The 15,072-nt window shown below is 45.2% G+C and overlaps 1 protein-coding gene across 5 annotated transcripts in view; it reads right to left on the bottom strand.

Annotated features, from left to right (window-relative positions):
* Positions 1–15,072, bottom strand: part of lama2 (laminin, alpha 2) — a 607,521-nt gene that overhangs the window by 120,077 nt on the left and 472,372 nt on the right. For all 5 annotated transcript variants that reach the window (XM_038799795.1, XM_038799796.1, XM_038799798.1 and 2 more), the window contains 2 exons: positions 11,404–11,566; positions 1,915–2,125 (listed from right to left, as the gene is read on the bottom strand). In XM_038799795.1, coding sequence (XP_038655723.1) covers positions 1,915–2,125; positions 11,404–11,566 — 374 coding nt within the window. The remainder of the gene's footprint in view (positions 1–1,914; positions 2,126–11,403; positions 11,567–15,072) is intronic.

Below are 15,072 nucleotides of genomic sequence, written 5' to 3'. Positions count from 1 at the left end.
CGGACCATTCAGCCCCCGCACGTTCCATGTGACCAGCCGAATCTGGGGGTCTTCCCCCTCCCTCTGCGGCGATCAGCCATAGCTCTCCCTCAACTCACCACGTGCCCAGGGAACCCCCAAGAACCCCCTAAGCCCATTCCCCACGGTGGCAGACCCCCCCTCCCAACCCCCCCCCACCTTCACCAGCCATTTCCTTACAGCCCCTGCAGCAGCAACCCGGTACCCCCCCCTTCTTCCTCCCCCACAGGCCCCCCCCCCCCCCGCCCAAGCTGCGTTACCCCAAACATTATATTTCCGTAAGTCAGCCGACTCCTGCTGACCCCGGATACTCCCGCCAAACCAACGACCCCCCCCCCCTCCTTCCCCCCCCCCCCCCCCCCCCCCCCGATGCAACACAACCACCAATACCCCCCTCCCAGTGCCGGCCCCGCCCCCAATTCCTCCGGCACGGGAAGAAAGCCCACGCTTCCATCCCGAACCCAGCCCCCCAACCCAACATGCGGGAAAGAGACGGGCACATGACCCAATGGGACCTCAAACTGCTCCCCAACCCCCCACCAGTGGTAAAAGAACTAAAAAGTACCACGGTAGATAAATAACAGCCCAAAAAGACGAAAAATCAGAACACCAAAAAGGCAACATCAAACATCAAACACAGCCAATATAAGCGAAAAGATACCAAGGAGGACAGAGCCTCCAAACAATGTACATCTTTCCCCAGCCCCCCAGTCCTCAGTTCGAGTCCAATTTCTCTGCCTGGACAAAAGCCCAGGCCTCCGCCGGAGAGTCAAAATAGAGCTGCTAGTCCTTGTAAGTGACCCAGAGGCGAGCCGGTTGTAACAGGCCAAACTTCACCCCATTCCTGTGAAGCACTCCTTTCGCTCGATTGAAGCCAGCCCTTCTCTTCGCCACTTCCGCGCTCCAGTTCTGATACATCCTAATGTCCGCATTTTCCCACCTTCTGCTCCTTTCCTTCTTCGCCCATCTCAATACGCACTCACGGTCGACCAAGCGGTGAAAGCGGACCAGCACCGCCCTGGGCGGCTCGCTTGGCCTGGGCTTCCGCAGCAGCACTCGATGGGCACCCTCCAACTCCAGGGGTCCCCGAAATGACCCCACACCCATCAGTGAGTTCTGCATCAGGACCACGTAGGCCCCCAAATCCGAACCTTCCAGCCCCACCGGGAGGCCCAAAATCCGCAGGTTCTTCCGGCGGGAGCTGTTCTCTATTTCCTTCATCCTTGCCAACCATTTCTTATGAAGTGCCTCGTGCGACTCCACCTTCACTGCCAGGCCCAAGAGTTCGTCCTCATTCTCCAAAGCCTTTTGCTGCAGCTTTCGAATCTCCGCAGCCTGAGCCGTCTGAGTCGCCATGAGCTTGTCCAGCGAGGCCTTAAATGGCTCCAAGATCTCAGCTTTTAGCTCCCTGAAGGAGCGCTGAAGCAGCTCCTGCCGCTCCCGCGCCCACTGCTGCCACACTGCCAGTTCCCTACCTGCCGCCATCTTGTTTTAAAAGAGCCCGAAAGTCCGCAAAATAGCTGGAGTTTCCGAACATGCAGCTTAGCTCCGCATCGCCGCAACCGGAACCCAGTTAAAGAATTTGACACCTTCAATTAGAAAACAATTAGAAAGGGAGCATAATGTAAGTGGGGAAATAGAAGCCTAAATGAATCAATATGTAGCAAAATAGTCACAACAGAAACTTCTTTTAATGTAGAAACCGTCCAAAGACACTTTATGGGAGCTGGAAAAATAAAAGCTCTGAATACCAAGCCATGGAGACTAAGAATAAATGATTAAAACCATGATTGACGTTATAATAATAGAGAAGATAATTAAAGGGAGAGAGGAAATTACAGAGATGGAAGGAGTTTAAGAAGGGATAGAACCATGGTGGTTAAAAAAATAGTTTACCTCCAATGCAGTCATATTTTTTTGATTAACAGCAGACAGGCGATTAGTCTCTTTGATTTTTTCTCGTGCTTCTTTCAATAGCTCCTCGGCTTCATTAAATTTGTCTTTGTAATCAGTTAGTTTGTTCATGACCTCATCCTTGAGCCCTCGAGTGGTCTTATGGGGATCGCCAAACATCTTTTTCACCTTCTCCAAAAGTGCGCTGGCAGCACTGAAGTCCAAAAGCATTAAGATATTATTACAATGAAGAAAGGTTAGAACTTTATGGCATAAATAAATAAGGGGGAGTGGAAAATTGGCTGGTTGGATTGAAGTTCAGTATTAACCACATCTTTTCAGTTCCAAAGTTATCCCGTTACAGAACAACTAGCAGCTTCGCAAATCACAAGATAATGATAGTTCACCTTAATTCATTCACCCAATGTACTCTGCAATTCCCCTCGTTACTACATCTAATATTTCTTAAAGAATTCCAAGCTTTTCAAATCCACTATTTTATGCAGAAGTTCATTCCAAGTGTCAATTGTTCATCAGATGAAGAATTATTCATTGTAATGTTAAATCGATTTTTACTAGATTGTATTGAGTCCCTATTTAAAATATAAATAAAGTAATATTCCAAATTTGTCTATCCTACACTTGTAATACATCACGGACAGAAAGCCTACCTCTCTGTACTGAAAAGATTAAGGACGGGATTTTCCGCGCAGCTTACGTTGTGTTTGGCTGGAGGCCGGGGGCGCGATTCTCCTAAATGGAGGCAGAGTGTTCGCGCTGTCGTGAATGCAATGGCGTGAAACAGGCATGGGGACTACCGATTCTGGCCCCCACAGTGAGCCAGCATGGCGCTGGAACGGTTCACGCCGCTCCAGCCTCCCTTCCAAGCGCCAAATGGGCACCGCGCCAACCCGCATATGCACAGTTGGGCCGCGCCAACCCGCATATGCACAGTTGGGCCGCGCCAACCCGCATATGCACAGTTGGGCCGCGCCAACCCGCACATGCGCAGGGGACTTCCTCAGTGCGCCAGCCCCGACGCAACAAGGCGCGGGGTTTCAGGGCCCGGCCGCATAAAAAAATAGTGCCAGGGCTGGAGAGGCCTGCCCGCCGATTGACCCCATCAGAGCCCCCCCCCCCCCAAACCCGGTGAAGGAGTGCTTTTCCCCGCCCCACAAGCTGCCCCCCCGACCCTTCGCGCAGAGTACCCGCTGGCAGCGATCAGGCGCGAATGGCGCCGGCGTGACTCTGCCGTTTCCACGCAGCCACTCGGCCTATTAAGGCCGGAGAATCGGCGGCCCGGCCACGGTTAGCGGCCCGCAACCGGCGCCACACCAAACGTGCCAGCGCAAATGCCGCCGATTCTCCGCTCCTCGGAGAATCGCCTGCCGGTGTCTGACCGGCGGCACAGGAAAAAATGGTACGAACGGTGATTCTCCCATACGTAGCGGCATGGGAGAATCACGCCCCCCATCTTCTGATCCCACCGTTAACAATGAGATTTCCCGTTGAATGTATCTATCGCCACCCAGAAACCTGCAGAGGCAGTGCACCACCGCCGGTGCGCAACCAGAAGATCTCACTAGCGTGAATGCTGGAAAATTCTGGCCCAGGTTTTTCCAGACACCATCTCTTGGCACTCGGGGAAAATTTTATCTTTTTGGTGGCTGAGTGGTAGAATGCATCAGTCGCTCTTCTGTGTCAGGAGATAAATGGCCAAAGCCATATTGAGGTTAAGACCTAATTTAAATAGAAACGGTAAGCTGTGGTATCGGAGGGCATTCTTAATGCAGCTTGCCGGATTCAAGAAGTTTAGCCAACAATAGGGTAATTATGGGAGAGGGTGGAGATGGAGCACAGGGGGAAAGGATGCACACTGCGGCAAGAGTAAAGTCTGGACTCTTACCCCTCCTGACGTCACAGGAGCACTTCTGCTCTAGCACATGTAAAATTGATCAGAGAGAACATTAATGTTTTGGAAAGTACAAAATATGTTTTCTTCACTGTATCATGTAGAATTGAACCTTCAGAGAGTCTGCAAGCAGAAGCTGAGGAGATAAGAGAAGCTATGGTGCGCATGCACTTCTAATTCTGGCCTATCTTTGGCTGTTTCTCATCCCAAGAACCTCACACAGGTGATGAGGATGAAGAAAAATAAGAAGGCATGAATTGTTTTGTAGATTTTGTCTACTCTGCTGAGAAAATAGCATTTCCAGTTGCAGGAAATTGCAAACTTAGAGAAACACTGGGTGTTCCAAAGGCACACAAGCTCGGGTCAAACAAAGAGGGAAGGTTTTAGGAAGACGTTTCATCACTACTGCTGATGAAAATGGCATTGTATATGCCCAATCTACCGCCTTTTGCAGTACATTCTATGTTGGTAAATGTGACTGTGACGTTTTGAAGGAGAAATGGCAAGATTTGCTATCACAGAAGACAAAAGGATAAATGCATTGCTCCTCCACCACATTCGTGAAGAATTAGAAGACATTTTTGAAACATTCACATTGAGAAAAATGACTTTCACTCCGCTACAAAGGCTCTAAAGTCCTACTTCACACGAAAGAGAATCACAGGATGGGATTTAACATTTTAAAAAATAAATTTAGATTAAATTACCCAATTTAATTTTCCAATTAAGGGGCAATTTAGTGTGGCCAATCCACCTACTCTGCACATTTTTGGGTTGTGGGGGCGAAACCCACGCAGTCATGGGGAGAATGTGCAACCTCCACACGGACAGTGACCCAGAGCCGGGATCAAACCTGGAACCTCAGCGCCGTGAGCCAGCTGTGCTAACCACTAGGCCACCGTGCTGCCCTAGGAGGGGATTTAACTTAATGGGAACATAATTCCATAGCGAGCGCATTTAGCCGCGTGATTCCTGGCGCTCGCTGAGAAACACCCTATAAAACACTGAGTGGGGGCCTCAGCGGGGAAGGTGAGGTCGATGTCGGACATAGGCCCATTTTGTGCACTGCGAGCAGAACTCCTCAGTGTAGAGAGAGATCCAGATGCCATTTTTAAATGCGTCCTGATCTCTGGAGCTCCCGAAGCAACACCCCAAGCCCCAAAGCACTATGAGAGGTTCCCCCATTCCCAGCCCCCCCCCCCCCCCCTCACAAGACCCACACAGGGCACCCCCAGCTGAATCACCACTGTACAAAATGTCTGCTTGGCACCTTGGCAATGCCCCTGCCAGCTGGCTGTGCCACCTGGGCACCTTGGCAATGCCCCTGCCAGCTGGCTGTGCCACCTGGGCACCTTGGCAGTGCCAGTGTGCTAGTCTGGCAGTGACAGTGTTCCAGGGTGCCAGTGTGTCCAGGTGGCACCAGCAGTGCCAGGGTGCCACCCTGTCCTAAGGGCATGCCTCTGGGGGCTTATGATTCACTGTGAGACCCCAACAAGCGCTGTAACATCTGGTCCCCATTTGTGGAGACCCTGGGCGGAATTCTCCTGTACCCGGCAGGGAAGTTGGTCCCGGCGGGACGGAGTGGCATGAACTGGGGGCTAGGCTGGCGCCGGAGTGATTTGCACCCTGCCAGCTGGCGTGGAAGGCCTTTGGCACCACGCCAGCTGGCTGGCGCAAGTCCGCGCATGCGCGGGAGCATCAGCGGCTGCTGACGTCATCCCCGCGCATGCGTGGGTGGGTGCCATCACGGAGGCTGACACAGCCGACGCGTAGGAAAAGAGTGCCCCGCGGCACAGGCCCACCCACGATCGTAGGTGTGGCCAATGTGGGGGCACCCCCCCAGGGCCAGATCACCCCACGCCCCCAGGACCCCAGAGCCCACCTACGCCACAAGGTATAGTCTAACCTACGCCAGCGGGTCTGGCAAATAAAATCTACGAGGCGAAGAAGATAGATCCCAACACCTCGGGAATCTGCACATTAAAGTGAGACTAGCTGTCTCTCGCTCTAATATGCAGATTTGCTAAAAAGGGATCCCACCCACAATGGGTAGGATTTACATTGCAACATCTCGCAAGATCACATTAGAGCTGGCGAGGTGTTGTGAGCCAGGTAGATCCCGGGAGCAGGGTCTCCTGGCTTCTATCAGCCATGCTGCAATGGAGGGAGCTGCCTTTCAGGTGCAGCATGGCTGGAAAACTGCGCCCACAATATATGAAACAAAGATCTAAGGACACACGAAGCAAGAAGCAAAGAGACAACTGAGCAGTATTGCACGTGCTTGAGGCAATTTGCAACCAAATGTGACCTTAGTAAAGTTGAACAGGTCAAAATAGAAATAAAAACACAAATCAGCAAAGGTTGTCTCTCCAGCCAACTGTGCCAGCAAGCACTGGAAATGAAATAGAAAACTGTCAAAACTGCTGGAGCTGGCAAGATCACTATTGCTGTCAGAGTCTCAAGCTACTGAAATTGAAAAATATCCAAATTCAAATCCTGTGAACACTGTACATCACTCACGTGCCAAGAAACTGCCTCCAAAGCAACAAAAGCAGACTTACAGAGATGTGACTTGTTCAAACAATGCTTCCATTGTGCTAGTGCTCACCTCGCCGGACAAATGTCCTGCTACTGGTAAACAGTGCAAAGCCTGTGGAAAGCCTACACACTTTGTTTGCGTTTGTTGCTCACCAGAATAATCAAATTCTAAGACTGATGCCACACATATTCAAGTGTGCCATAAAAACAGGGTGAGAGAATGTAGCCAAGTAGAGGCAGATGACCCTGATCATAATTTTGTGCTCGCTTTTAAAAGTAGCAACCGGCCATGTGTGACAGTAACTACTGGCTGCTCGGGTGTAGGTTCTCTCACAGATACAAGAGCATCAGTCAATGCCATAGGAGTCAAAACATTCAACAAACTTCTGGATTGTCCCTTTCTCTGGAATTTTCCCTTGCAACAGTGACAAATCTTTGAAAATTCTCAGGATTTTTGAAACGCCAATCTTATTCAAAGATTGAAGGCTTTATTTAATGTCATATCTGGTGACTACGACAGGCTTATTTGTTTTCATACAGCAACAGATCTGCATGATTGCCATCACAAACTTGACTCCTACGCATACCAATAAAATTCTTGAATTGCGTGGTGACTGGATCACTGGTATCGGCAAACTGAAAGGTGTTATATGCAAGTCACATGTAGAATGTAGATCCCACTGTGCCTCCAGTGTATCAACGGTTCATATTAGAAGCAGACACGTCAACATTAGTGAGAAAGTTGGAGATGAACCTACCCCTTGGGTTTCATCTGTAAAAGTCATCAAAAACCCAGGAGCGAGAACCAGATTAGAATCTCTTTTGATGTACAGACACCAAATCAAGCAATACAATGAGAAAGATACAACATTGAAAATTGATAATATAGAGAAAGTGCAAGGTGCTAAGCAGTTCGGTAAACTTGACCTCTATGCAGGACACAATCAACTCGAGCTTGCTGAAGTATCCAGCTTTCTTACAATATTCTGCACTCACGTTAGAGTTTTTCATTACAAGAGGCTCAACCCGGGAGTCAATTTAGCAGCCGAGGTTATTTCAGCACGCTATTCAGTCTGCACTTCAAGGACTTGAAAGCCTACAGGACATCAGTAATGACACCCTTTTCTATAGTGACACTGAGCGACACTCAAGACATGGTTATATTAATGCCTACAATGTCATATAATCTCACCTTGAACAAAGACATATGCTTGTTCAATTAAGGAAGAATCAAGTTCTTCAGTCCTGTGTTAAGTGTATCACATAATCGATGGAAATTTCAAGCCATTGCATATGTTGCAGATCCTACAAAAGTGCAGAAAAAAGTGCAAAAGTCTGCGAGGGTTCATCACGTATTCTAGCTGCTTCATTCCTGATGTCGCCATGACATCTGCCTCTGCAGTTTGACAAAAGAGACTACTAAGTGGGAATTGACTAGAGCACCTAAACAAGCTGGACAACAGTTCTTTGGAAGGTGTACAAATGTCTACTTTGACCGTGAGATAGTCATGGGTGCAAACCCGAATGGCCCCGGTGCAGTTCTCATGCAAAAAGGCAGAGAATTCATCAATTGTTGTGATGGCAAGCCGATTGCTAACACCCATAGAGCACTGTTATCTGCAAACAGAGATAGAGGCACTCTCAATCACATGGGGTATCTTATACTTTCATTTCTATTGATATGGAAGCAATTTTAAAGTCACAACTGATCATAGACCTCTTATTCAACAATCAATACACTGTAACAAACCATTCACTCGAATATAGCATTGGATACTCAAATTAAAAGAGTACCATGTTGAGGATCAGCCAGGCAAGCTCAACCCAGCAGACTGTTGAACACGATCTTAACTAAGTAAACCTAAATTTAATAACAATGTTGCTAAAACTAGTTGACAGCAAAGCGGCAACAAAACAAGGTGAGGAGTTACAAGTATGCCAGACTGTTGTGGAATCACAAAACTGGAAAGCTATGATTGAAAGAATGTCTACAAATAAAGTTGTTCACATACTACAAAGTCGTCACAATGTTCAAAATGAGATCACTGTTATAACAACTCTGATCTCGTCTTACTCAACCACTGCATTTTCATTCCACAACCATTGAAGAAATATGCTGTTGATACAGCACATGAAGGTCACTAAGGAATTTCAAAACCAAGCAACTCCTTAGGGAATAGGTATGATTCCCAGCAATTGACTGCAAAGTTGAACGCAAAATAAATCAATGTTTGCCATGTCAAGCAACCACAATGTCAAATCTTCATCACTGGCGACCACAGCAAACTCCCAATCATGAAAATTATTATGTCTACTTCAACAAATGCAGTAATCCCAAAGCTTGAACAGATTCTCACCTTGTTTGGAATTCCTCAAAAAGTGAGAAATTACAGTGTACCCCTATTCACCAGTGATGAGTTCAGTAAATTTGAGCACTATCCAGGTTTCACTCATCAAAAAATCACACACCATTGTCCAAGAGTTAATGGAGAAGTCGAGAGAATGATGAGTATCTTGAATAAAATGTTGGATTTGGTGAGTACCTTGGTGAGTACCTTGAATAAAGCCTCAGCTGAGAGCAAGTCATGGAATCAAAAGCTGCATCATTTTCTTCACAGAAGGGTTACAGAGTGATTCCTCACTTGACTTAAGATACTCCAGCTTTAGCACATCTGACGTGCACATATCTCCTTGACTACTCCATGGATGGTCAACATGAATGCGAACGTGATCATGAACAGAAGGATGGCATGAGAGCAAATGCAGAGCACCTCACTAAAGCCATGAGATAAAGTGATTGTGAAATGTGATGGTCATGTTGGAAATGAAATAACCCCCTGTGACATCCAACCGACACAAAGGAGAAACAATCACTGTTAAGCGCAGTTCACAAATTGTCACACATAATATGTTATTCTTCAAAGCACTTCAAAGGTGGGGGGGGGGCAAGAAGTGAAATGCTGTTTTGAAAAGTGAAAAATATATATTTTGTTCACTTTAAGTTATAATGCAGAATTGTACCAACAGAAGGAGTCTGAAGGCAGGAGCAGGGATAATTGAAGACATTATGCTCCAACACTTTTAATTCTGGATGTTATAGATATTTCATAGAATTTACAGTGCAGAAGGAGGCCATTCGGCCCATCGAGTCTGCACCGGATCCTGGAAAGAGCACCCTACCCAAGGTTAACACCTCCACCCTATCCCCATAACCCAATAACCCCACCCAACACTAAGGGCAATTTTGGACACTAAGGGCAATTTATCAATGCCAATCCACCTAACGCACATCTTTGGACTGTAGGAGGAAACCGGAGCACCCGGAGGAAACCCACGCACACACGGGGAGGATGTGCAGACTCCGCACAGACAGTGACCCAGGCCGGAATCGAACCTGGGACACTGGAGCTGTTAAGCGATTGTGCTATCCACAATGCTACCGTGCTGCCCCTTTGCTGTTCCTAGCTCTTTCTACTCCCAAGAACCTCACAAGTATAATCTATTCAGTTCTATTGTAGAAAGGCAATCAATATCTTCTGCACAACATATGACTACTAAAAAAGGCAGACTGAAGCACTCAGCAGTCAAGAGTATCAGCATTCAGGATGCAGTGAACCTACTGATCCCATTTTGAGATCATGTTAATTACAATTTACCCAAGTTAAAATCAGTCCTTGAAACAAGTCACGTGACACTTTCCTCTGAACTGTTTCAAGTGTTTGAATTACTTTCTTTGTTTCTTCGCAAATCACAATTACACACAATGCTTAAGTGCTGTTTAACTCCTTTGGCTCTACTGCCCTCTCCTATACAAATTTGATTATTTTGTAATGAGGTACTGAATTTAAGCATTGATCCAAATTAGGAATAGTTGTTAGAGCTGTGGGCAATATGATCAAAACTCTCCCTATGGTGATATAACTCCTCAACAAGCACACGTTGATTTTTAAAAATATTTTAGCTCGTTTTGTTTTACTAATTCCCAAGATTCAACCTAAATGCCTCACAACTTTGAGTTTAACAAGTAGAGCTTCAGGTGAGATTATGGCAAATACTTTTTGAAGAACTTTGTTATCCACTCAAAAAAATCTAGAATTCACAGACTGCAATGAACTAATGTTTATTGTGGTTTACTAGATTATTCTCATATATTCTTCACATTTTCCGATGATAACTGACTTTACAATGAACTGAAGTTGAAATTAACGCATTTGTAGTTATCTGTATCTACATTGTCCCTTTTTTCCTTCCTTTTCCAATCTATTAATAACTCACTTATTTCTCCCTGGCAACTCTCAGCTAAACTCTCAGGTAAATTCCATTTTTTCCTCAGGATAGAGCTCAACCATCCAAAAGCTTGTCTTGGACTTCCATCACCCCAGTTAGATAGCATGTTTCTCTTTTTAAAAAATCCTTTCCATGGAGTGTTTGCATCGCTGGCAAGGCCAGCATTTGTTGCCCACCCTGAAACTACAGTGAGGCTTGCTGGGCAATTAAAGAGGGGCAATGAAGAGTCAACACTTAATGTTGGTCTGGAGTCACATGATAGCCAAATTCCATCAGCTGCCATGGTGGGATTTAAATACACATTCCCAGAGCATGATTACGTTATTCACAGAAAAACTGGCAAGCTCATTGTTTATTTTATGGTTCACACCTTTTCCAGGACTGTCCTCTTGCTGTTGTGGCACTGAAAAGAATTTCTTGTTATATTCTGCATCAACTGCTTCGTTTTTTTTCTATGTCCCTTTGGACCCTCTGTTCACCTGTTCAATATATTTTTGTCTGTTCTTTATTCGTCCCAATAAGTGAAGGGATGTATTAGTGTTTTGAAAAGTGAAAAATATATACTTCCTCTTTCTCACTCTGGGATTTACAATTTGCCATCACAATTTTACGTAAATCAATGTACTAACTGATTATTGTATTGTTGGTTGAAATCTAAATTTTAAAATTCGTGTTTTGAGCTTCTATTGAAGAAATTACTAAACGGTGAACTGAGATTGCAGTTTGTGAAGAATACAGTGACTCAAACTACGTACTCAAGTTCATCTTCAGCCATTTCCTCGTGTTTATCGAATGATTTCCCACGCATCTCTGCCATCATCTTTTCAACATCCTTCTGCATGTGCTGCAGATTTTTCTCTGTAACCCCATCTTTGATTCGAAGTGTTTCATTTAATTTTTTAGTTTTTTCTTTTAAATCTGGAAAAAAAACAAATAAAAGGAGCCAACTTTTAAATATAAAATTTCAATACAGTGTAAGGCCTTCATTTATATAACATTTTAGTACAATGTCTTTCAGAAATTTAGAAAGTATTTCACCCAAATGAATAGTTTTAGAAAGCTGTTAATATCAGTCCCATTTTTGCAAACACAGCAGTTTATTTGTTTTTAGCATTAACTGAATGAAAAATACAAGATACCTCCACACTCTTCTTGAATCATGACACGCACATTTTAATTTGTCTGCACCACCAGAATAAACAAATTGGACTTCATCAACTCATGAGAAACACAACCCCTCCAACATGAGCGGCACAGTAGCAGAACGGTTAGCACTGTTGCTTCACAGCTCCAGGGTCACAAATTTGATTCCCGGCATGGGTTACTGTCTGTGCGGAGTCTGCACGTTCTCCCCGTGTCTGCGAGGGTTTCCTCCGGGTGCTCCAGTTTCTTCCCACAGTCCAAAGATGTGCAGGCGAGGTGGATTGGTCATGCTAAATTGCCCTTAATGCTCAAAAAGGTTAGGTGGGGTTACTGGGTTACGGGGATACGGTGGAGAAGCGGGCTCAAATTGGGTGCTCTTTCCAAGGGCCGGTGCAGACTCGATGGGCCGAATGGCACTGTAAATTCTATGATTTCTATGAACATTGAGTACTCCCTAAGTACCTACACTACTACAATGTCTAGGTTGCCACATTTATTTGAGCACACAATTTTCTACGATTAGTTAGCAATTGAGACAAGTTACCACAGCAGGGACAATTTCACAAGTTTTGTGAGCTCAGATAGGAGCATACCAAAATTTTCATGTAGGCTCCCATGATATTTTATTGATCGATTTTATTGGATAGGAAATTATGGGGCATACATGCCTGTATTCCTGATATTCACGTCCACTGAGCCAATACTTCCACAGAGAGCAATATTTCATCAATCTGACATTGATATTTTTGTTTACGTCTAAAAGCACAGTGGCACTGAGTTTAAACTTCTTGATTACTATCTGATTTGATAATAAAATACTGTTTACTGATTTTGCGTTTTAATCTTAAGGCTGTGTGAATCTCAAATCTGAAGCCTCAATTAGACAGAATGTTAACGATCCTCATACTGCTGCTGAATGAGGCTTCATCAAATGCACACAATTGATATTGAAATAAATTGCTTTTTCCTGATTGTTTATTGACACGTGTGGGCTTCCTTTCTGATAACGTACCTATATAATTTGCTGTAAGAAACGTGGTGATATCAGCTGGAAAAGTGCCACCACTGCATATATATGTACCTAGGCTTGTCATTCCTCAAAAAAGATACTTCAAATTAAGTCAAGATTTTGCATCAAGATCTGGCTTGTGGAAAAGGGTCAAAATCGCACCCTGTCTCATGCAACCCCCAGCTTTTATAAAATGGTCTTGGAGACATAAATGCAGGGCAGAAAAGACTGAAAATGAAATGTATAATGGCTGATAGACATGAAAGAGAAAACCGGTGATGATGGTGATAAATGTAAAACTAAACCTAATCTATTAATTGACTACAGAAATAAATAAGCCTGGGAATAGTAGCCTGGAGTGTGAATAAGACTTGGAAAATCCAATAATACTAAGATCACTGAATATTTTTGACAGGTGAAGCCAGATTTTCATGGAAGAGGTCGTGAGGCTGAGGATGAAAACCTCCCAACACAGACACCCATAACCGATTAAAAGGCTCGTATCTGCTATACTTTTGTTCTGGGAGACGGAGGTGTGATTAATTTTGACCCACTGCAGCTGGAAGCAGATCAGAGGTGGCCAAAGAGACATCTGAGTGCTGAGCAGGGCTCATCAAAAGACCACCTTGGTTCTGGTATTTAAGCCTATTAAGCCCTCCAGCCCTCACTGCCCCTCACCTCCAACACCACTCATCTTTCCAGCCAATCCCATGTCCCTACACACCCCCATATGCCCACCGAAAAAAAACTACTGCTCTTACAATCTTATCAAAGTATCATACTCAGCCATACCCAACCTCTTCTATACCCCTATTATATCCCTCAATTCCTGTCTATTTCCCCAGGCCCTTTCATATCACTATGCTCCCACGTATCCTCACTGATTCCATCCGTCAGTCTTGGAGCTCAGCCATGCATTCATAGTGAGGCCATCTGGAGAAGGTGTCTGGTCATCTTTTTTTATGCTGTTGTCAGATGGGCTCATTTTGAATTATTGGCTGAGCTCTTAGATTCACTCATGGTATCAGCCCAGCAGGAAGTTTGTTTATATATCTAGAGAACAGTGTTTGATTGGCTGACATGTTTATGAAGATATAATTATTTTTTTGATGTAACATTTCAGTGTCTGCATGTTTATTTGGACAAGATTAACATGTTTTAAGTGGAGTAAAACTTCTGTCATTTGAATGGCTGAGTATGATACCTGATGAGATTGTAAGAGCAGTAATTTTTTAAAAATACATATTTTTGGGTGTATTATGAGAATTTCAAACACCATATTGTTATTATATGGTCATTAGTTCTGCAGACAGGGTGAATGGGCATGGGGATTGTGGGAGGGAGGTGGGGAAGCATGGAAGGGATTTGGGACTAATGGAAAACATTTGGAAAGGACATGAGGAGTATGGAGTATTGTAGGAGTAGTGGTATTGTCACTGGAATAGTAATCCAGAGACCCAGGGCAAGATCTGGGGACCCAGGTTCAAATCCTGCCATGGCAGAAGGTGAAATTTGAATTTAATTCAATAAAAGAAATTTGGAATGATGGCCGTGAAACCATTGTCGATTGTCATAAAAACCCACCTGGTTAACTAATGTCCTTTAGGGAAGGGAATTGTGCTATCCTTACCTTGTCTAGCCTACATGTGACTCCAGGTCGACAGCAATGAGGCTGACTCTCATATGCTCTCTGAAAAGGCCAGCGGATGGGAAAATTAAGGACATTTTAAACCTCCCTGCCAAAAGGTTCTTAAATCCAGATTACGGTCCATGACTCCTCTGAGGAGCTAGGAACTGGAAGTCTTCGAGAAGATGGACTAACTCCATTTACAAATCACTAGCTTTCGGTGCACTCCGAAAGCTATTGATATGAAACAAACCTGTTGGACTTTAACCTGGTGTTGTAACATTTCTTACTGTGCTCACCTCAGTCCAACACCGGCATTTCCACATCATAACTCCATGTAAGTTGTGGGCATGATACGAGATGCCTACACCCACAATGGAGCCAACCAGGCTGAAAGTGCAGGATATGGGCAGCATGGTAGCACAAGTGGATAGCACTGTGGCTTCACAGCGCCAGGGTCCCAGGTTCAATTCCCCGCTGGGTCACTGCATGTGAGTCTGCATGTTCTCCCCGTATCTGCGTGGGTTTCCTCCGGGTGCACCGGTTTCCTCCCAGTCCAAAGACGTGCAGCTTAGGTGGATTGGCCATGATAAATTGCCCTTCGTGACCAAAAAGGTTAGGAGGGGTCATTGGGTACCGGGACAG

The sequence above is a fragment of the Scyliorhinus canicula genome, chromosome 6 (genome assembly GCF_902713615.1).
Source record: "Scyliorhinus canicula chromosome 6, sScyCan1.1, whole genome shotgun sequence".
Classification (NCBI taxonomy): domain Eukaryota; kingdom Metazoa; phylum Chordata; class Chondrichthyes; order Carcharhiniformes; family Scyliorhinidae; genus Scyliorhinus; species Scyliorhinus canicula.
The sequence above is the reverse complement of the archived record's forward strand: the minus strand, read 5'-3'. Positions and strand labels throughout refer to the sequence as shown.